The 24,153-nt window shown below is 43.8% G+C and overlaps 1 protein-coding gene across 1 annotated transcript in view; it reads right to left on the minus strand.

Annotated features, from left to right (window-relative positions):
- Positions 1–10,069: 10,069 nt before the first annotated feature.
- The window catches only part of opn7b (opsin 7, group member b), a 153,954-nt gene continuing 139,870 nt past the window's right edge, over positions 10,070–24,153 (minus strand). The window contains exons 2-6 of the mRNA XM_064956017.1: positions 18,520–18,625; positions 17,939–18,101; positions 17,360–17,487; positions 11,515–11,849; positions 10,070–10,609 (exon numbers count right to left, since the gene is read on the minus strand). Coding sequence (XP_064812089.1) covers positions 10,100–10,609; positions 11,515–11,849; positions 17,360–17,487; positions 17,939–18,101; positions 18,520–18,625 — 1,242 coding nt within the window. The 3' untranslated portion in view covers positions 10,070–10,099. The remainder of the gene's footprint in view (positions 10,610–11,514; positions 11,850–17,359; positions 17,488–17,938; positions 18,102–18,519; positions 18,626–24,153) is intronic.

Consider the following 24,153-nt stretch of genomic DNA (forward strand, 5'->3'; position numbering starts at 1 on the left):
TCAGTACATCACTGTCTGTTATGTAAATAATACTCCCATTGATCGTATGGCGCTACAGAGGGTGGTGCAGACAGCTCAGTACATCACTGGGGCCGAGATCCCTGCCATCCAGGACATCTATATCAGGCGGTGTTTTAGGAATGGCCAGAAAATCGGTAAAGACTCCACCCAAGCCATAGACTATTCTCTCTGCTTCCACACGGCAAGCTGTACCGGTGCATCAAGTCTGGCACCAACAGGCTCTTGAACAGCTTCTATTCCCAAGCAATAAGACTGAATAAGAGCTAATAAAATAGTTACACAGACTGAGTTAACCTTGTATCCTCATTGACCTTTTTAGTTTTTTGTTTAGCACTGTTTCCATGCACACTCGCAGGGCCCTACACACGCGCAGGGCCCTACACACTCACAGGGCCCTACACACTCGCAGGGCCCTACACACGCGCAGGGCCCTACACACTCACAGGGCCCTACACACTCGCAGGGCCCTACACACTCACAGGGCCCTACACACTCACAGGGCCCTACACACTCGCAGGGCCCTACACACTCACAGGGCACTACACACTCGCAGGGCCCTACACACTCACAGGGCCCTACACACTCACAGGGCCCTACACACTCGCAGGGCCCTACACACTCGCAGGGCCCTACACACTCGCAGGGCCCTACACACTCGCAGGGCCCTACACACGCGCAGGGCCCTACACACGCGCAGGGCCCTACACACTCACAGGGCCCTACACACTCGCAGGGCCCTAACACTCGCAGGGCCCTACACACTCGCAGGGCCCTACACACTCGCAGGGCCCTACACACTCGCAGGGCCCTACACACTCACACACACACACATACTCACTCCAGCATCTGCTCACTCAACATAATATGCACATACATTTATACTGACTCTACACACACAGTCACCCACTCACATACACGCTGCTGTTACTCTGTTTATACATATCTACCTCCATCATATCTACCTCCATCACTCCAGTTTCCCTGCACATTGGAAGGTATTGGAACCGATCCTGTATATGGTATGCTTAATTACTTATTGTGTTCTTCATATTTCTTCGTGTTTTTTAATTTTTTTTATTATTTTTTATAGTATTACACTGTTATTGATTATTACATTGTTGGGTATTGAGTAAGTAAGAAGGGCATTTTAGAGTACTGTGACATTGTGACATTTGTGCATGTGACATTAAAAGTTGAAGGTTAACAGTATGGCTGAACATACTGTATGTGCTCAGTTCCTTGGTGAGTCATACGTTAATTTATCACTGGGCAGCTGTCATCTGTACAGCCGTTACCTAGGGTTATCCTCTGTAGCCTGGTTAGCTAAACTGACAGAAATAACACAAGCTATCTTATGTTACCTTAAAAAAACAAGCTAAATGTTTTACAAATCCAACTGTAAAATCAATTAAATTAAACTGGAAGCAAAACCTAGCTGGGAGAATGCCTGCGTGTGTGTTCATCAATAATATTGTACTGCACTGGAATAAACCATTGTTATTCCATGATGTAACCCCCCCCCTGTCTGGCTCTGTGTGTACAGTACTTACCAGATGGTGTACAGTAGGGAGGTCTGGTGAAGGTGAGGCAGACGTACAGCACCAATCTGTTTTTATAAGTATTCCCTGTCTGTACAGGCCAGACCAACAGGATTAATGCATTAAATCAAGTTAGGGCTGTGGCAGCCATTACATTCTGACAGCTGGTAACTGTCATGCAAATAACTGTAATTTACCGTTAATTAACATAAACACGTTTAGCATCTCAGGGCTTCCACGCATAGACTACAAGCCACTGATGTAGACCTTTGGAACATCTACTTTTTAAAAATGTAGACTTATTTATTTCAGTCAGGTTTAAAGAAACAACATGATATTATTAAAATGTAGCCTATTTCAGAAGAACAGAATAGCATATTCTGAGTCATATGGCTGTGGGGTACACTAATTAATTTAGCAGACAAGATTTGCTTATAATTCCAATGTCATTATTCTTTATTTTATAGAATACAATTGAACACAGCTATATAAAATACAAAGGATATTTTTCCAAAACTATTTTTGAGGGAGCGGCTATTCTTTCATTTGTGATACAAACCTTAGGCTATATGTTTTGATTTGTAATACATTCTAAGGCTGCTTGATGTGACTTTATATAGTGATGATTTGAAAAAAGTAACATGAAAAGCAAGTTTCTTGAGCAGGCTGCACACTTCTTCAGTATCTCATTCTCAATTTGTCAAGTAATATTCTCACCCATCAGACTACTCTTAATTTAATCTGGTCATTACATATTTTTTTTAATTTTAATTTTATTTTATTTCACCTTTATTTAACCAGGTAGGCTAGTTGAGAACAAGTTCTCATTTGCAACTGCGACCTGGCCAAGATAAAGCTTAGCAGTGTGAGCAGACAACACAGAGTTACACATGGAGTAAACAATTAACAAGTCAATAACACAGTACAAAAAAAGGCGAGTCTATATACATTGTGTGCAAAAGGCAGATGGTAGCCTACTGATATATGTGTAGAATTAAAACATGTTGGGAAGGTATCAACAAGGGATGAATTAAATAAATACCATTATATTGTTTTTGGGTGGAGTTTTCTTTAAGAATTTAGCAATAAATATAGCAACACGAGAAAGCTAGTATCCTCTTTTAAATAGTGACCAGTCAAAACTCTGTTTTCACACATGTAATGACTGGGCTTATAAGAACATATTTCATTAGGCTATGTAGGTTATGGACTCTCCAACCCTGCTCCAGGAGTCCTAGGCCTGTAGAATCTTCATTTCAGACAGTTTGCTACAGCAGGAAAATAATCCTGCAGTAATAGGGAATGTAATTTATTATGTGGATTAAAATTCATGGACATTTTTTTGTAGGGTTTGATACATTTTTCGTTATTGCAAATCAAGTCTGATATTTAAAAATGTAAATTACAAACTTTAGAAGCCTTTTTAAACTTTGAATATACTACAATTTTGCAGTACAATTCTCAGCCCCAAAAGAGTAATTACGATCCTACATCTGTATAGGCTACGTTATTTGCCCACTTTAGTTGTGATAATCAACCTATCAAAACATATAGGCCTATGGACTAGGCTACATGATGCATGCAACTATGATTTGAAAAAGTTGCAGAAAAATGAATTATCACCGATCATACTATTTTTGATTCAATCGAGTCTTTACATATACTAAATAACATGTGTATGCAATTAGATTTGATTTAGGTTGGACAATTATTATGCACCTGCAGGAACAGGTGCAGGGGGAAAAATACATGTTATCTGTAGGCCTATAGACTGGAATAGGGAATGGAGGATACTTCTCCCACAATTCATTGTCATGCCAGCCAGGTAGGTTACTCGGGTTGTAAAGCGAAGCAATGTGCATAATATGAGGAAAGTTGAGAAAAAAATATATAGTAGGCCTAGCCTACAGAAAGCTGATGGGATCCTCGACTTTTTAATAAAGATCATCAAAACTCTGTTTTCTCACACAAATGCAAAGGATGATGTAGCCTATAGAAATGTTGCTCAACATGGGAACACTTATTTCAATCCATGCATCAGCCAGCTATCGAGGAGATGGCTCTCGTTGGCGCAACAGGTTCTCAGGAAGTGTTTGATTTGTTTTCTATTACATTTGCATTGATGTCAAAGTGATTAGAGGGACAATAGAGAGCTGAGTTAGAAAGTTTGGTAGGCTACTAATGACCATCAGCGGCATCAGAGCGCAGTTTTGGAGAATCCTAGTTACCTTGACTCAACGGTCACGTGGAATTAGATTTCCGTCATGGCTCGTGATTGCCAGTGTGGTGAGAAAACAGTCAGCCCTAGGTCAGGTACACCAGGAACACGAGGATACAGAAACCTGCAGAGCCAGCAGAAACAAGCTGCAGCAGCTGTTCTAGCCACCCACCAAGCAAAGCAGGTTTCTTAGAAGCTTCATCTGTTCCAGATTCAGGAATTGTCTTACTACCTGAGGGTTATGGTTAGGACTGGTGGTAGAAATAGCTGTTGTGGATGCTGCATATTTCTCTCTCTCTCTCTCTCTCTCTCTCTCTCTCTCTCTCTTTCTCTCTCTCTCTCTCTCTCTCTCTCTCTCAATTCAATTCAATGGGCTGTATTGGCATTGGAAACATGTGTTAACATTGCCAAAGCAAGTGAGGTAGATTATATACAAAAGTGAAATAAACAATAAAGAATATCAGTAACCATTACACAGAAGTTCCAAAAGAATAATGACATTGCAATGTCATGACATTGGGTCATGGGCACAGATCCACAAAGCAGAGACCCACCATCCCAGACAAAACACACTTAATGCCCCGTCTCCCCACCCTCAATTAAGGTCACCTTCCCCCTTCCATCGAGAGCTCTCTCTCTTCTTTCCCTCAGTTTGTCATCTGTCTCCCATCCTCCTCTGTTGTTATTCTCCCTCTATCAAACAGAGAGCCAGTTGTGTTCATTCCACAGGTCACATGTCTAAGTGTTAAAAAAGGTATTACGTTTAGGAAAGGTTTTGCGGTACACCTGAGAGTTCCTCAAAACCACTGGTGTAGATACGACTCGGTCTCTCTCTCGGTCTCTCTCTCGGTCTCTCTCTCTCGGTCTCTCTCTCTCTCAGTCTCTCTCTCTCTCGGTCTCTCTCTCGGTCTCTCTCTCTGGCTTATGATGATGAGGAACGCGGAACACTGTGACCAAACCCAATTAGACTTAATATTTATGCTAGCTTGCAGCAAGGGCCAGGCAGGTAGACTGGACTCCCTATGGACCGTGTGTGTGTGCGTGTGTGTGTGTGTGTGTGTGTGTGTGTGTGTGTGTGTGTGTGTGTGTGTGTGTGTGCGCGTGCGTGTGTGTGTGTGTGTGTGTGTGTGCGTGTGTGTGCATGCCCGCGCAATATGCTGTCTCATTAGCATTAACAACCTTAAACTACTCACATCTCTTAGGACAACCCACGCCAAAACATGGTAATATTTTAAATAGCACTTTATTTTTTCTTGTAAACATGTTTTCACAGTGCATCTGAGACCTCACTGACAATGATAATAATAATCATCTCAATAAATATATTGATAGCAGAAATCTTTTAAAACCATATATTTTATATAAACATATGTGTACATCACATCACATCCAGCCTCGTTCTGTGTCTTTGGAAGTGGTGGAGAAGGTCCGCAACCTCTTCCTGTGTGTGTGTGTGTGTGTGTGTGTGTGTGTGTGTGTGTGTGTGTGTGTGTGTGTGTGTGTGTGTGTGTGTGTGTGTGTGTGTGTATGCGCGCATGTGCATGCACTCAGACAGTGTCATTTGGGGACATACTATCTGGTCTGCACAGCATGAGCACAGAGGAATATAGTTCCAACTAAAGTCCTACTGCTATCCTGCTGCAGAGGAGATATCCAAATCCCATCTGTATTCATCCATTTAGCTTTAGTTAAGCAGCATTGATTGACAGTATTCAATGGAGACTTCTGTACATAATGTAGAATTTAGCTCACCGTTCAGGCCAGGCAAAAGCCAGAGGATATGTGAATGTTGGTACTATAACGTTACAACATTATGGTTCTCTGATGATTCATAACCCTGCTGGGAAGACGCTGCTGGGGTGAATGAGGTTAGACGAGCTATGGTAACAGAACAGATACGTTTTCATCTCCTTGAGACTGATGTGGATAGCCATAAGTTAGGGCCGAAGCCTAAAAAAATACAATGTACATACATCATCTTCAGGTCACTTCATGTAAAGTCGGTTGAAAGATTACAACGTAATAAATAAAGGGGTCCATGCGAGACGCTTCACTGTAGAGGACATTGATATCAGAGATGATGTGGAGCTCAGGACAGAATCACAACGTTAAATATGGAGAAAATTTGATGCTGGAGAGCTAGCGGTGTTGGCTATAATGTTCTTTGCTTTAGCAAAAATGTAATTTTATATGATCACAATTAGACTGCCATTGAATGGAACTTTAAAAAAATGACCACCTGAGGCGGTCCAAGTTATTTTCATGTGGTCCCCCTGCAAATGACCACTCAAGGTCAACAACGGGAAGCCTTTTTCACGAGGAGACAACGGGCCATTAAGGACCAAATGAATCCAAACTGTCCAGAAAGAGACAGACAGCCAGAGGAACAGGAAAAGGTTTTGCATTGGCACTGCATAAAGAGTCAACGTTAAAACACACTGTTTGTGTGCTCTGTTTTGTTTGTTATTTGAGATATTTACCATTCAACCCCATTTCCAAGGACACAATTTGGGGGTCACCCATTCCCCCAAGTATGCATGTAGGCTGGTATCTACAACTATATATAACTTCTGTACATAGACATTTGTACACCTGTACATGCAAACCAAACCCGTTTGAAAGCCCTGACATCTGGTATATATGTGCTGTTTGGATGAGATGGTGCCCTGATGGCCTGACGGTGATGCGTACTCCTTATGAACCATGCAGTAATATGATCACTGATCAATATCATTACATATAAAAAAATATATCACAAATGCACAGTTATGGCAGCGAGTTCCGCCCCCGAGTTCCGCCCCATTGTCAAAGGACAAACATATCTTATCCACCTTAGTATTAGAAGGAAAGGAAAGATCCCAAATGACACCCTATGTCTGTACTATTCAGGGAACAGGGTGCCGTTCAGGAAATAGCTGTGGCGATTTGGTTGAACCAACCTCCACTTTTGCACCAAACATTCTATACTCATCAATAGAACGCGATTGTAACCTACGGTGCCAATATGGCGGCCGTTGACAATCTAGTGTTCAATTTGAGTTTGCTTAACCCTGTATATCGATGGTTCTGATTAGAAGTTGTGATGGGAGATTACTAAGAAGTACCCTGTTAACTCCTCACATGAGCCTGGCTCAGCATGGTCATCTCAATCATTGTATGTTACATCTTCTCTTCAGCTGTCCGACAAGGTCTTGTATTTTCTTTAGTGCGGCTAAAATATACATATATACTCTATTTTAAACTCATAACAGGGTCGTAAAGACATTACAACATAATAATAGAGCTGTTTCAATAATATAACTTTCGTTAAATAAAGGAGCATTGGATGGAGAGAGAGAGAGCTGGAGGGGGTGGATGGAGAAACGGAGAGGATATCTTTCTCTGGAGGTCAGGGGGCAGGGCGGAGATACATGCTATAAAGTCAGAGATTGGCCAAGTTACCCACAGAGCAGATTACAATTTATAGCAGTGAGTTATTGCTGCATTATTCAATAATAACAAAGACACTGCCTTTTAGTTCTGAAGGTGCTGAACCACAAGACTGGTTATGCGTGTTTGTGCTGACACTGTGGTATTTTGTGAACAATAGATATAAACTCTTATTGTTGTAACATGAAAGTGTTCATGTATCAGAGATAGTCAGGCTGGAGACACGATCTTTAGCGGACCAGATTACTGGTTAACACAGCGGCACGGTGTTTAGAAGAGTTTGATGACCCAGTGTCCTAGAGGAGTGAATAGAAAGTTCTAGTCAGACTGTGCTCTGTGCTCTGTCTTCAGGTCTTAAAGCATACCTTTTGTCTCTCGAGAAGTCCCTTTATGAAATAGCAACTCTTATGTTTTTCACGCTAAGGAGGAGAGGAACAAGAGGAGATAGGTCTTCAGTGGATTGAAGAAAAGCTTGTTCATGTCATATTTTACTACAACACCTACCCGAGACTGCTGAACAGCTAATCAAATGGCTACCTGCACTATTTGCATTGACCCTCCTCCCTTTTTTCTACACAGCTGCTACTCATGGTTTAATATCTATTATCTATGCATAGCCACTTTACCCCTACCTACATGTACATATTACCTCAGTTACCTCGACGAACCTGCACCCCCCCACGTTGACTCGGTACCGGTACCCCCTGTATATAGCCTCATTATTGTTATTTTATTGTTGCTCTTTTATTTTTTACTTTAGTTTATTTAGTAAATATTATTCTTAACTTTGTTTTCTTAAAGCTGCATTGTTGGTTAAGGGCTTGTAAGTAAGCATTTCACAGTAAGGTCGTATTCGTAAGTATTCGGCGAATGTAACAAATAACATTTGATTTGATTTTGTGACTCACTCAATGTATAGAAAAATGTTAGGACTTTCCTCAGTGAGTTACTGCACTAACATATGCCCACATAGACTTGCAAACTGAAGCAGACATACAGTAGCTATTCTCACACACAGAAACACGCGTATGCAAATTGCATCAATCAACAACAGGTACATAAGCACACACACACATTCATGTAAATGAGAACCTACAAATGCCAAAACTATGTCAACAATAACACTCTCAACACTCACTGTTTTGGGTCAAGTCCTGGGGCTTTAGCTGTTTCGTGATCCCAGATTTGAGCTCCCTCTCTGGACCCAGTGAGAACTCTATAATGGCTCTATATTGATTGTACAGTGATGGCAGGCCAATTTGTTTAACCAAGCAGAACCAGCTCAGCTCTGCAGTTCAGCACCTCCACTGCACCCTTCTCCAATTTGTTTACAATAACCATCTATCTACACTCCTGGGGAAACACTGGAAGGAGAAAGTAAATATCAACACAACTCACTGTAGCTCAATATTTGATCTGTTTGTTTTCTGAAGCTAAATTGCAAAATGGGATCTTTTAATTAGATTTTTATAGATTTTGCATTAGTCTTGTAGCTATTGTTACATTGGTTTCATGTCTGGGGTAAAAACAGAGAGAATGTCTGAGATTTGAGAGCGCATTTAAGTTGGACTTTATTAATTAAGACTGTGTGCAGAATTGGGAATGTCCCATTCACTTTCTGGATTGACTGAGTTAAAATTGATCCCAACCACGGTGCGTAATTGTTGATTTTTCATGGTAGCTCATTTGGCACAGTCCTAACTGTTCACTGAATAATTCTGGACATGGCTGCTTGGCCAAGTCTGACTCTGACTCACACCACTGTAATGTCATCAATGCAGCAACAAAGGTGTTCATTTTCTCACGTTCTGCCTTCAGCTAAGTGACGTCTTAATTCGGTACACACAATCCAAGCCCCCATGTAGACAGCTCTCTCAGTTATGTGGGTTTTAATACTGTATATACACCATAGTATCCTCATCCACATCTCTCTCTCTTCTTTGGTAGGCCCTGTGGAACGTATGTAGAATCTGATACTCAATCTGGTAGTATTTCCCTAAACACCAGTGTCGTTCTCATTATGGACCCTCTTGTTGGTCCTGTGTCCGATATCTCTAACTACTGCATCAAGACTGTGGGTTCATGACTTTCAAGTCCTTTTGAATCAAACCAGCTGCAACCCGAGAGATCAGGGGCTTGTTGGTTAAGTCTGTTTTTCAGTCTGGCTTGGCTGCGTTTGTTGGTTGAGTTCCTGGTTGTTATTGGCTGCTCAGTCTGTGGTGGTATTTTGGTTGAGTTTTTGGTATGTTGCTGATTCTTCAGTTTGTGGTCGTATGTTGATTGTCAGGGTTGTATTCATTACGTCTTACAAGGTTAAGAACCAAATGGAAGCAAATAGAGCAAACGGAATGAAACAGTGAGGGACCTAGCTGAGTTTGTCCGATAAAAATTCTTATTTTCGTTGCAAAATGTTTTCTTTTTGGAATAAACAGTTTCTGTTGCTAAACATTTCGCAACAGAATAAACATTTTCCAACAGCATCTGCATAATGAATACACCCCTGGTTTAGTTCAGTTTGTGGCTGAGTTAGTATTGTGGCAGTAACAGTTTCCGAGGTGATTGGTTTGGCCACTCCTCTGAGTGAGAGGAGGTAGGATGGCCTTGTTGTGATTGTTATTGCAAGTTCACACCTGCCCTTCCTCAACAATAACTTATTTCCTGTTTGAAAGTATTTTCCCTCTGATCTTCCCCTCTCCATGTTTTTTATTTTGTATGTGAAAACAATTCACTGTTTGTCTTTTCTCATCTCACTCTCTCTCCTCCTCTCGGTCACTGCCTTCCTCTCCCACATTTCCCTCCCTCTAACTTTCTCCCTTCTCCCTCTCCCCCTTTCTCTCCCCTCATCCTCCCTCCCTTCCCTCTCTCTTTTGCTTACTCTCGCTCCTTAGTCTTTTCAGAGGAAGTCACTCTGCATCTCATTGGACAGCTGACTAACAGCCACTTCGCTATGTGTGGACCCCTGCAGTATCCTTGCAGTCCTCTGAGGGGTAGTCTCTTGGCCGTATCCGCCAGAACCAGTGTCTCTCTCTGGGCATGGGCAGTGCCTGCATGCCCCCCTATGGTTCTCCGGCAATCCATTGGACCGCCGCGTTGAGTTACACTCCTCCTTCCCATGCTGCTGGGACTGTGTACAGGACACCTTCTGGGCCGAGCCGTGCGAGCACAAACACGCACATAGGGTCCGTCGGCATGTCAGCCAGTCCCGGCAGAGGGACCTGCGGAAGTTGGGTTTGAAGACCAGGTAGACGATAGGATTGTAGAGGGTGGAGGACTTGGCAAAGATTGCAGCCACAGCGAAAGCAAAGGGAGGGACCTCTGCTGAGTTAATGAACGCCGCCCACATGGAGACGAAGGCGTATGGGCTCCAGGCGATCACGACACCGATACACACCGCCACCGAGAGCTAGAAGGGAGAGACGGGAAAACACAAAGGGAGGAATTGACAGACAGGTGTGCACATACAGTAGTTTATAAAAGTTTCAAACCCTCTTCCCCCAGCCATCCATGTGACAATACTTTAAACTAATACTTAGAACAAAGTCAAAGAGGACAACTTCTCCCCTATCATAATGATGAGGCTGTTGACCACCGACCGATACATTGACCTTCTAATCAATTCAAGCTTCTACTTTCAAACCTTATGTCCTAACCAAACTTTAAATCATGAAGGAGTGAAATAAAGAAAATTGTATACAGCTCCCCCAAGTTGATGATTGGGGTGCTCTCCAAATCATTTTGATCTAATAACGAATCACAACACCCGCTTGAAACCCTTTAAAACCTATACATAAAGCAGCATTTACTGCTATAAGTTTCCAAGGTGTGTATTGTAGTGTGTGTGTGTTTGCACAACTAATATTTAAGTGTGTGTGTGACAGTGTGTACCTTGACAGTGAGAGTGTCTGAGTGTGTGTGTGTGTGTGTGTGTGTGTGTGTGTGTGTGTGTGTGTGTGTGTGTGTGTGTGTGTGTGTGTGTGTGTGTGTGTGTGTGTGTGTGTGTGTGTGTGTGTGTGTGTGTGTGTGTGTGTGTTGGCGATTAAAAAAAACATGTGTAGGGGATTTTCTCATAGAATGGTCATGTGGAGTAAAGATTGTTAACCTACAGTATAATTGACATTTGTTTCTAAAAGTATAATTGAGAAATAATCAGTCAAAATTGGCATATTTATAACATGTTGGCCTTACCTGGGCGTACCTTGATGCTAAGTGTGTGTGTGTGAGAGTGCATACCTGACTAATGAGTGTGTGTGTCTGTGAGAGGGAGTGTGTGTATCCTGACCGTGAGAGTGTGTGTGTGACAGTGCGTACCTTGACGATGAGTGTATGTGTGTTGGGGATCTTGTTCTGTGGGGATATGTGCTGCTGCACCGCCTGGCGTGACCCCTTGACAGTCAGCAGGATGAAGATATAGGAGAGGAAGATGATGATGCAGGGGACGATGTAGCAGAAGAGGAAGAGGCAGAGGATGTAGCTCATGGCAGCTCTGCTTTGGCCGGGGGCATACCAGTCGATACAGCAGGCTGTACCGTAGGGTTCAGAACCATACCGGCCCCAGCCAGTCAGAGGCCCGATGGCAAAGATAAGAGCATAGCACCACACCGCTGCTATTAGGAGATAGGCATGGCAGGATGAGAACTTGTTACCTGTGGGAGGAATGGGGGGATGGGGGAGAAGGAGAGAAGAAGGGGAGACAGGGAGGGGGTTATTAACCAATGGGATGAGAGATGGGAGGCAGAGGAGGTGGAGAGAGAACATGTAATATCATAAGTGGCATTGTTACCTGATGCTGTAATGGAAGTAGGGGAGGAGGTGGGGAAGAGGAGGAAGGGAGAGAGGGAGGTGGGGAAGAGGAGGAAGGGAGAGAGGGAGGTGGGGAAGAGGAGGAAGGGAGAGAGGGAGGTGGGGAAGAGGAGGAAGGGAGAGAGGGAGGTGGGGAAGAGGAGGAAGGGAGAGAGGGAGGTGGGGAAGAGGAGGAAAGGAGAGGAGGTAGGGAAGAGGCAGAAAGAGAAAGACAACGTTACCTGATTTGGCACATTAGTTTGTGGAGAAATTAGGCAAATTAGATACAGGGAAGAGGAGAGAAAGCAACATTGATATCATTGTTAATTACATCTCAGTTTCTACGTGTGTATTTTCTCTGAAATACCTCATATAATCTAAATGGCCAAAAGCAAATGGCAGTTTTAGGATCAAAGCAGAATTGTGAACGACTGACAAAAACAGAAACACAAACAATTATTCACTGGAAGTTAGTAAGCATTCACATCTCATCAGTCTGAAAATGATTATTTTAGTTGGCTTTACAGGAACTTAGCCGTCTTAGCCTCTTAGATAATCCTAGCGGGCAAATTTACATACAGAAATGACACATTCACGTGTTCACTCATTCCTCCACACGCATATCTCTTGAAATGACCTCAAGCATGTTCAGAAACAGAGGGTAGGCACATGTTTCCGTAGAGACACAAATATATGCATTTATATATTTACAGGAAGCCAAATATAAATACTCTCCCTCGTGTGGAGAGATTAGCACCATACCGGTTTAGCTGGAGGGCCAAAGTGCGTGTGTATTGGTGTGTGCCTGTTTGTGTACGTCAATACACTATTATCAATCCTCTCTTCCCAATCTTCACTCTCCGGGGTTATAGAATATATCTACATTTTAAGAAACCAATATCACCTTCCGTGTGGCCTGGTATCAGAAGAACAACACTCACCCCAGGAGCTAAGCTTCACCAGAAATATACAGTATACTGATTATTTCTGCTTTCTTACACATCTCTTACATGTCATAAACCACAAATAGGGCTGCACATTTCAAATTTCAAACTGTTGGTGAATAAGCCTAGTGCATGAGTAGACTAGGAAGCCTATTTGATGGTTCTGCACATTTGTCACCTGCGGCAGATGGATAATTCATTACTGAAGCATGTTCACCGGTGTGTACATGAATCAGAAAGCTGAAATGGAAAATGCGTCCTCTGTGTGTGTGAGGAGCTAGACGGCGTGTGGCGAACAGGGAATACAAGGAGCCTGTGGCTATCACTGGATTGGAATGTTGAATCAGATTTAGCAGTTCAATATGTCAACCTCCTGCAGTTAGCAGATGATGTGCAGAGTGAGCTGATCTTAGAGGGATTATTACTCCTCTATCCTAATTGTTCAGCTGCCTGATCAGTACTGGAGTCTTGGCTGTGTGTATACAGTATGTTTAAACATGCACTGTGGTGTCTGTTGGCTATCAATACTACAAGGTTCATGGGCATTTCAAACCTGGAACCATCTGTATCACCCAACCAGGGGCCATTTATTGGAATAAATATCCCTATTTTAATCTGAAAGTAAGAATACTTGAATAAAGCATTAATATCATCCTTGAGTATCCCTTGAATATTCAATGTTACCTCACCGTCATCCCTAGAGTGGGACTAGTGGAATGGTGGGATGCCAGTCCTAGCCTGCTTCCATTTCTAATGACACCTGCTCTGCAGTGTTGTAGTCTTTTTTGCTGATGGTATAGTCTGTGTGGAGCTCCGCGTAATTATCTGACACCGGTGTGTCATCAGTTCATGACTCTGATCCTCCTTCCATTGTTGCTCCTCTGGAAACCTTCTAATCCTCTGTGACTAACTGCTACTGCACTCACAACTTAACACTGATCTCTGCTCATTTTGGTTCCCTACTTTTCTCTGTCCTTATTGTGTGTGCTATATTTGTACCAGGTTCTTTTGGGCTGACTCTTTTAAACACATCATTATTTGTGCTCATCTGCATTTCAAACAGTGTTATTGGTGCAGCCAGCAGTCTCCAGAGCCTCAAGGTGGACCTCAACTTTCTGAAGTGTGCACACACACACACACACACACACACACACACACACACACACACACACACACACACACACACACACACACACACACACACACACACACACACACACACACACACACACACACACACACACACACACACTGAAGAGTTTGTGTAACTCTTTAAAATGCTGTTCTGACTTCCATTACTACGTATGCTTATTCGTTCCACTCAGTCAGTTCACAAGAGCCAGACATCTGAACCGGGAGACATCCCCTAACTCTTTAACCAAGTATCAGGGACTCCAGAGTGCCTTTGAAAAGTATTCAGACCCCTTGACTTTTTGCATATTTTGTTACATTACAGCCTTATTCTAAAGTGGATTAAATAAATAAAAAATCCTCAGCAATCTACACAGAATACCCCATAATGACAAAGGGATAACAGGTTTTTAGAAACGTTTGCAATTGTATTAAACTTAAAAAAAACATAAATACCTTATTTACATAAGTATTCAGACCCTTTGCTATGAGACTCGAATTTGAGCTCAGGTGCATCCTGTTTCCATTGATCATCCTTGAGATGTTTCTGCAACTTGATTGGCGTCCACCTTTAGTAAATTCAATTGACTGGACACGATTTGGAAAGGAACACACCTATCTATATAAGGTCCCACAGTTGACAGTGCAGGTCAGAGCAAAAACCAAACCATGCGGTCGATGGAATTGTCCGTTGGGCTCCCAAGACAGGATTATGTCGAGGCACAGATCTGGTGAAGGGTACCAAAAAATGTCTGCAGGATTGAAGGTAACCAAGAACACAGTGGCCTCCATCACTCTTAAACGGAAGTTTGGAACCACCAAAACGTTTTCTAGAGCTGGCCTCCCGGCCAAACTGAGCAATGGGGGGGAAGGGCCTTGGTCAGGGAGTTGACCAAGAACCCGATGGTCACTCTGACAGAGCTCCTGAGTTCTTCTGTGGAGATGGGAAAACCTTCCAGGAGGACAACCATTTCTGCAGCACTCCACCAATCAGGCCTTTATGGTAGAGTGGCCAGACGGAAACCCCTCCTCAGTAAAAGGCACATGACAGCCCGCCTGGAGTTAGCCAAAAGGCACCTAAAGACTCTCAGACCATGAGAAACAAGATGTTCTGGTCTGATGAAACCAAGATTGAGCTCTTTGGCGTGAATGCCAAGCGCCGCGTCTGGAGGAAACCTTGCACCATCCTTATGATGAAGCTTGGTGGTGGCAGCATCATGCTGTAGGAATGTTTTTCAGTAGCAGGGACTGAGAGACTAGTCAGGATCGAGGCAAAGATGAACAGAGCAAAGTACAGAGAGATCCTTGATGAAAACCTGCTCCAGAGCGCTCACAACCTCATACTGAGGTGAAGGTTTACCTTCCAGCAGAACAACAACCCTAAGCACACAGCCAAGGCAACGCAGGAGTGGATTCCGGACAAGTCTCTTAATGTCCTTGAGTGGCCCAGCCAGAGCCTGGACTTAAACCCAATCGAACATCTCTGAAGAGACCTGAAATTAGATGTGCAGCAACATTCCCCTTTCAACATGACAGAGCTTGAGAGGATCTGCAGAGAAGAATGGCAAAAACTCCCCAAATACAGATGTGCCAAGCTTGTAGCATCATACCCGAGAAGACTCAATGCTGTAATTGTCATTATTGGTTATTGTGTGTAGATTGATGAGGGGAAAAAAGCATTGTCATTCATTTTAGAATAAGGCTGTAACATAACAAAATATTGAAAAAGTAAAGGGGTTTGAATACTTTCCAACGACACTGTATATTCAGCAATAAGTCAGCATAATTAAGTTACATAAATCAAACTACAAATTGCTGACTAATTAAGCACTATACATATATATATTTTTATTAATCATGACTTGGCTGTGTTGTTCTGACAAATGGACACTTTTTCAGGGGAAACAACGTATTGATGATTTAATGAGAAATTTAGTGAGTGGGTGAAAGTTTTGAGAATAGTTTATTTATAATATTAGCTTGCTGCACAATGGATGCTCTTCATGAGGGGTGATGAGATTTGAAGTTGGAAATTAATCTACTAAGGAGAATTAAAAAAAAGTTTTGTCAGCTGTTCTCCCCCTCGGTTTGTATGTGTGCTCACATGTTTGTAATTGCCTAAGCAGATCTTTAGAAGCTTGTGTGGCACAAATTAATCCAACTCATTAGTGGATGTACTCTTGAGACTAATGTATCCAATAACACACAGACACACACATGCGCGCGTGCGCACACATACAAAACGATGGGGGAGAAAAGCTAATGATATCTTTTTTTTAATGGACTTTAGTAGATTCATTTGTGTATTCACACTCACACTACTTTCTCTCAAAGCTTAAAAGAGACGACAACGTAGCACCCTTCAATACTATTTTTTGTCCGTTTTGTAGCTCAAATTTAATTTCGCACCATCCATTACATAAGTAATATGATGTGAGCATGGTGTGTATGGCCTCATTTACACAGGCAGCCCAACTCTGGTATTTGTTTCACCAATTGGTCTTCAAATCAGATCAGCTCTGAAAAAGATCTGATGTGAAAAGATCTGATGTGATTGGTCAAAAAAATATCAGAATTGGGCTGTCTGTGTAAACACACCCTATGTGTGCTTTCCAGACAAAGCTAGATCAGCATTGTGTCTGTCTGTCTCTGAGAATTGAACGTTAATCCCTACAGTTGTAATATGGAACGTTAATCACTAGTGATTAGCCAGACCTTATTATCCTAACACCCCTCTGTAATGTACGGTCAAATACATTCTAATTAGCTGCTAAGGCAAGTGGATGCTCGGTGACTTAATGGCTTCATCCAGTAAATAGGTTTCTCACTGTCCCAAAGTGACATGTCTTAAGAGTGTCCTTGAATCATACTTCCCCCTCTCCACTTTAACTCTGTTAATTACTTCCTACTTCGGAGAGGAGTTGATCTTTTGCACAATAGCAAATAGTTGAGGGAACTCTAACCTTTTACTTATGACTCTTAACCTCTTGGTTGCCCTCCACTCTCCCAGTCTATCCAGCTTCGGAGATGCTGGCAATGTGGCCTAAACCCTCACTACCTACAAACCTTCCACAACTGTTGCTGAGGCTTAGATGTCTGGGAGGAAAGTACACATCTGAAAGACAGTGTGTAGGTTAGTGATAATACATTTTCAGAGTCTATTTTTCAGTCCCAACTCCAACCATCCCAATACACTGAAAGGTGTGCTAGAGGGGCTGGGGTCAGTCAATTTTAGGGATCAAAGGTATGGTTAGAGATCAAGGATCAGGGTTAGAGGTCAAGGCTTTGCATTCTCTTACCATAGTTGGGACAGCAGACCTTAAGCCAGCACACAGATGACAACACTGTGAGGTTGGTGAGACTGGCTAGTCCAAACAAAACCCCACAGAAGGCATAGCTCATACATGTAACATCACTGAACAGCCACCTGGGGAGAAAGGGAGGAGAAAGGGAGGAGAAAGGGAGAGAGAAAGAGAGAAAGAGAGAGAGAGAGAGAGAGAGAGAGATAGAGAGAGAGAGAGACACTAGTAATTTATCCGGTAGATAGTCAGAGACCATTACCCTCACTTTTTCAGTGTCTGAGGCCAGAGGCCCCACATGGCTGACACTACCTGGAGTACAAGAGCGAGTGGATATAGATATTTATGACTATTAAAACAGTTGTGTCTCACAGGTGACCTTTTTATTTCACATCTTTATATTCTCTCTCCATCTATCTGTCTGTCTACATGTGTGAGGGCATAACAAAACAGCAGCACACATACACTGAATAACCTCAAGAATTGAAGGAGGGAGATTTGATTTGAAAGGGGAAGGGGATGGGAGAAGTAAAGGTTGATGAGCAGAGGAGTGGATGGTAAAGGAGTGTGGACACTCACTTGTGTGCGAAGGCTGATGAGATGGCCATGGGGAAGAGAGAGATGGTCATTCCAAGGTCGCTGACGGAGAGGTTTATAACAAAGAACTCAGTCGGCTTCAGGGAGGACTTCTTCCGGTAGGCCACAAACAGCAATATCCCATTCCCCACCAGTGAGAAAACACCTGAGACACACGATTAGAGTTTTAACAAGACTGAAAATTAAAATAGCAGAGTGCACATTTTATTTTACCTTTATTTAACTAGGCAAGTCAGTTAAGGACAAATTCTTATTTTCAATGACGGCCTAGGAACAATGGGTTAACTGCCTGTTCAGGGGCAGAACGACAGTCCAATGCTCTAACCATTAGGCTACCCTGCCACCCCATACTGTAGAGAGCTTCAAGGCATCCAGTAAATCAAGATGAAACACTGCCAATAGTGAACAAAAGCAATGAAATGACAGGCATTGTTTTGCGATCCCTCTTCTAAGACTTTTATCTTTGTATATCTTTAAAGTTATTTTTCCACAACTGAACTTGGAGCACAACTATGAACCCCAGTATTGTGAAAGCTGGTAAACACACCAGGAGAAAGACTCACCAAATATGGCATAGATGGTCCCCATGAGGATGTCATGTTCTTTAGAGATGGTAGAAAGGAACGAAGATGTGTCAGCGAACAAAGATGTTTCAGAGGCATTTCCCATCTAGAGAGAGAGAGAGAGAGAGAGAGAGAGAGAGAGAGGACTTTATTTGTGGTGTCAGATACATACAAGGGAGGAGAGGGTTAATGGGGTTAAATTAGTTCTGCTGTGTGGCAAAGCCTCTGGTCCTTGTTCAGAAGTTCACTGTACACCTCCATCCAGGGGCCAAAGCCAAGACATATTGCACAACATATCATGACACATGAGGGACTAATCCCTCAGAGAGGGACTAATTCCAGCCAGATAAGGCCTTAGCTAAGACAACAAGCTACAATAACAGCCACTGACTTTTACTGCCTGCTACTGACTTTGAATGTCACTATATTACTACCACAATCCAATTAGCTATCTACATTGAGAAAGTAGTTCATGAGAAAAAGTAAGCTGGGCCAGACAAATTATCAGGACCTGTACTCCGAACACACTCTGATCAACTGGCAAGTGTCTTCACTGACATTTTCAACCTCTCCCTGTCTGAGTCTGTAATTCCAACATGTTTCAAGCAGACCACCATAGTCCCTGTGCCCAAGAACACTAAGGTAACCTGCCTAAATGACTACTGACTCGTAGCACTCACGTCTGTAGTCATGAAATGCTTTGAAAGGCTGGTCATGGCTCACATCAGCACCATTATCCAAGAAACCCTAGACCCACTCCAATTTGCATACCGCACCTACAGATCCACAGATGATGCAATCTCTATTGCACTTCACACTGCCCTTTCCCACTTGGACAAAAGGAACACCTATGTGAGAATGCTATTCACTGACTACAGCTCAGCATTCAACACCATATTGCCCTCAAATCTCATCACTAAGCTAAGGACCCTGGGACTAAACTCCTCCCTCTGCAACTAGATCCTGGACTTCCTGATGGGCCGCCCCCAGGTGATAAGGGCAGGTAACAACACATCTGCCACGCTGATCGTCAACACAGGGGCCCCTCATGGGTGCGTACTCAGTCCCCTCCTGTACTCCCTGTTCACTCACGACTGCACGGCCAGGCATGACTCCAACACCATCATTAAGTTTGCTGATGACACAACAGTGGTAGGCTTGATCACTGACAACGATGACACAGCCTCTAGGGATTAGGTCAGAGACCTGGCTGTGTGGTGCAAGGACAACAACCTCTCCCTCAACGTGATCAAGACAAAGGAGATGATTGTGAACTACAGGAAAAAGATGACCGAGCACACCCCCATTCTCATCGACGGGGCTGGAGTGGAGCAGGTTGAGAGCTTCAAGTTCCTTGGCATCCACATCAACAACAAACTAACATGGTCCAAGCACACCAAGACAGTCGTGAAGAGGGCACGACAGAACTTATTCCCCCTCAGGAGACTGAAAAGGTTTGACATGGGTCCTCAGATCTTCAAAAGATTGTATAGCTGCACCATCGAGAGCATCCTGACTGGTTGCATCACTGCCTGTTATGGCAACTGCTCGACCTCCGACCTCAAGGCACTACAGAGGGTAGTGCATACAGCCCAGTACATTACTGGGACCAAGATTCCTGCCATCCAGGACCTCTATACCAGGCGGTGTCAGAGGAAGGCCCTAAACATCGCCAAAGACTCCAGCCACCCTAGTCATAGACTGTTCTCTCTGCTACCGCACGGCAAGTGGTAGAGGAGCACCAAGTCTAGGGCTGAGAGGCTTCTAATCAGCTTCCCCCAAGCCATAAGACTCATGAACAGCTAATCAAATGTCTACACTTCCTTGCAGTCAAATGACCTAGTGGCCTCATGGGTGGAATGTTATAAATATTTTTCATAATTGAATAATCAATCACATATGTATTTATTACTGCGAAAAGATGGTGTTTCTATGTCAAACGGTTTTATTATATTTATTTTATTGCATTGTATATAATAATAATGGGATGCAAAAGCAAAGTGTAATACATGTCATCTCTATATCTGACATGGTACAAGAGTCTTCTTTTTTAAAAGCCAATAACCATGTGTGTGAGGTGTATCCTTCTGTTTCAAAGTAGGTTTGTTTAAGACTACTAAGAAACACTCTGTGTGACCCTGATTTAACCCGCTGCAGAAAGGTTATTAACATTCATCCTGTTCCTCCATCTTTTCTTCTTTATTTGCTTTAAACTAAAGTAATAACAAAACAGACCGTGAAATGAACACAGGAGGCGTCAGTGCAGGGTCTGTCAGCTTCTGTGGTCACCTCTCTCTTTTCAATATAAAATGACATACTGTAGGTTTCACCACCAGCCCCCTGAGACACAACACTCTATTTCCTTACAGTTCCTCCCCCTATCGCTTCTTTCGTCTTCCATGCCTGAGGAAATTGGATGTGGGTTGGTGAGCTGAGAAAATAAGCGTTACATTCATTATATATTTACATGCGTGTGCGTGTGTATGTGTGTACCCCACATGAAATCCCCTGGAACAGTAACCTATAGGAAAGAAAAGGATGGGATGGACTTATCTAAATAGATATGACATGCCATGTCTGAGTACAACACAGGAGCCGCCCAACAGTTGTGAGCGTATGCATCTGCGCGTGTTGCTACTCTGGTATGCCTAAGGTATCCCCGCTGTGACGTTCACTGCTGATTTGACTTGGTTGTGATTGAATTGGGAGGTCCAGGGTGCTGATGTGTGAAGAGTTCACTAATCTAATTTGTTAAAAGAGAGCTTAATATGATTATGTAGCCACACACAGTCCACAATTAAATACGTAATGTCTAGCTCTTTCTAAATTGAAGGACTATAATGATAATCGATGCCATACACCTTGAAATACAATGTGACAAGCCATCCGTTATGAACAACACAGCCTTTTTGCTTCAAAGCTGGTCATTACACCAAACCTATTACTGTATCATGACACTAGATGATGAACATTTAAATGGAACATTCATGGAAATAGAAAGCATTGAGGAATGTGTTTGCAGGGAAGCCATCTCCTCTTCAGTTCACATCTAGAGCTGGGAGAGTTAACTCAAAGAGATAGTAGAGATGGGAGAGTTAACTCAAAGAGATAGTAGAGCCGGGAGGGATAACTCAAAGAGATAGTAGAGCCGGGAGGGATAACTCAAAGAGATAGTAGAGCCGGGAGGGATAACTCAAAGAGATAGTAGAGCCGGGAGGGATAACTCAAAGAGATAGTAGAGCCGGGAGGGATAACTCAAAGAGATAGTAGAGCCGGGAGGGATAACTCAAAGAGATAGTAGAGCCGGGAGGGATAACTCAAAGAGATAGTAGAGCCGGGAGGGATAACTCAAAGAGATAGTAGAGCCGGGAGGGATAACTCAAAGAGATAGTGTGATGTTCTTATTCTCAGACGATTCACAATTCCATGCATCTTTATGGGGGTTATAGTGAAAACAACACTCCTTGAAATGATATGCAATGTTTCTCCTCCATCCATTCCTTGTGATTGCACATATAAACTACACGAACGTTACAGGGCCGACACATGTACATGCTTTGAATTCATTATGTAAACATACATTACATACTGTATGTTACTGCTGTGTGTGACAACAAAGGCAACAAATTCAATCAACTGACAAAGGTCGTGAGCAAAAACCACAGCGTACTACACTTCCTTCAGCACAATGCTTACATGCACGCATAGAATCAATAAAACCAACTCACTCACACAGAGATTAATTAAGATCATTTTATTAGTCAATTACACACAAGGTCCAAAACCGAAATTTTACTTCCTCTTTTGATCGCTCCCGATAGGCACACATACAGTGCATTCGGAAAGTATTCAGACCCCTTCCCATGTATTGCATTTTGTTACGTTACAGGCTTATTTTAAAATGGATTAATCTACACACAATATCACAATATCACATCGTGACAAATCAAAAACAGATTTTTGTAATTTGTGCAAATGTATTACAAATAAAAAATGGAAATACCTTATTTACGTAAGTATTCAGACCCTTTGCTATGAGACTCGAAATTGAGCTCAGGTGCATCCTGTTTCCGTTGATCATCCTTGAGATGTTTCTACAACTTGATTGGAGTCCACCTGTGGTAAATTCAATTGATTGGACATGATTTGGAAAGGCATACCCCAATCTATATAAGGTCCCACTGTTGGCAGTACAAATCAGAGCAAAAACCAAGCCATTGGTTGTCCATTGAGCTCCGAGACAGGATTCTGTTGAGGCACAGATCTGGGGATGGGTAACAAAACATATATGCAGCATTGAAGGTCCCCAAGAACCCAGTGGATACCATCATTCTTAAATGGAGGAAGTTAGAGTTAGAGCTCTGGATGTCTTTCAGCGGCAGGGACTGGGAGACTAGTCAGGATCGAGGGAAAGATGAAAACCTGCTCCAGGGCACTCAGGACCTCAGACTGGGGTGAAGGTTCAACTTTCAACAGAACAACCACCTTAAGCACACAGCCAAGACAAAGCAGGCATGGCTTCGGGACAAGTCTTTAACCAAACAGGTTACCTAAATATGGTTCCCAATCAGAGACAATGACTAACACCTGCCTCTGGTTGAGAACCATATCAGGCCAGACATGTAAATCGACAAACAAGACATCCAACATAGAAAGCCCTGACCAAACAAAACATAGAAACATACAAAGCAAACTATGGTCAGGGTGTGACAGTACCCCCCCCCCCCCCCCAAGGTGCGGACTCCGGCCGCAAAACCTGAACCTATTGGAGAGGGTCTGGGTGGGCATCTGTCCGCGGTGGCGGCTCTGGTGCTGGACGTGGCCCCAACTTCAACATAGTCTTAGTCCGCCACCATGTCCGCTTCAGTGGCCTCCTAACCACGGCGACCCTACTAAATGACCCCACTGTCCTGAGGGGCAGCTCGGGACAGGGGGCAGCTCGGGACAGAGGGGCAGCTCGGGACAGAGGGGCGGAAGCTCGGGACAGAGGGGCGGAAGCTCTGGACAGAGGGGCGGAAGCTCTGGAGAGAGGGGCAGAAGCTCTGGACAGAGGGGCGGAAGCTCTGGAGAGAGGGGCGGAAGCTCTGGAGAGAGGGGCGGAAGCTCTGGACAGAAGGGCGGAAGCTCTGGGCTGAGGGGCTCTGGCGCGTCTGGGCTGAGTGGCTCTGGCGCCTCTGGGCTGAGGGGCTCTGGCGGCCCCTGGCTGACTGGCGGCACTGGCGGCACTGGCGGCCCCTGGCTGACTGGCGGCACTGGCGGCCCCTGGCTGACTGGCGGCACTGGCGGCCCCTGGCTGACTGGCGGCCCCTGGCTGACTGGTGGCACTGGCGGCTCCTTGCACACTGGCGGCACTGGCGGCTCCTTGCAGACTGGCAGCACTGGCGGCTCCTTGCAGACTGGCGGCACTGGCGGCGCTGGGCAGACTGGCAGCACTGGCGGCGCTGGGCAGACTGGTGACACTGGCGGCGCTGGGCAGACGGGTGGCTCAAGCAGCGCTGGGCAGACTGGCGACTCTGATGGCGCTGGGCAGACGGGAAGCTCCGGCAACGCTGGAGAGGAAGGCTCTGGCAGTGCTGGACTGAGTAGCTCTGGCACTTCTGGAATGAGGGGCTCTAGCGCCTCTGGACTGAGGGG

Source organism: Oncorhynchus masou, chromosome 33 (assembly GCF_036934945.1).
Source record: "Oncorhynchus masou masou isolate Uvic2021 chromosome 33, UVic_Omas_1.1, whole genome shotgun sequence".
NCBI classification, from domain to species: domain Eukaryota; kingdom Metazoa; phylum Chordata; class Actinopteri; order Salmoniformes; family Salmonidae; genus Oncorhynchus; species Oncorhynchus masou.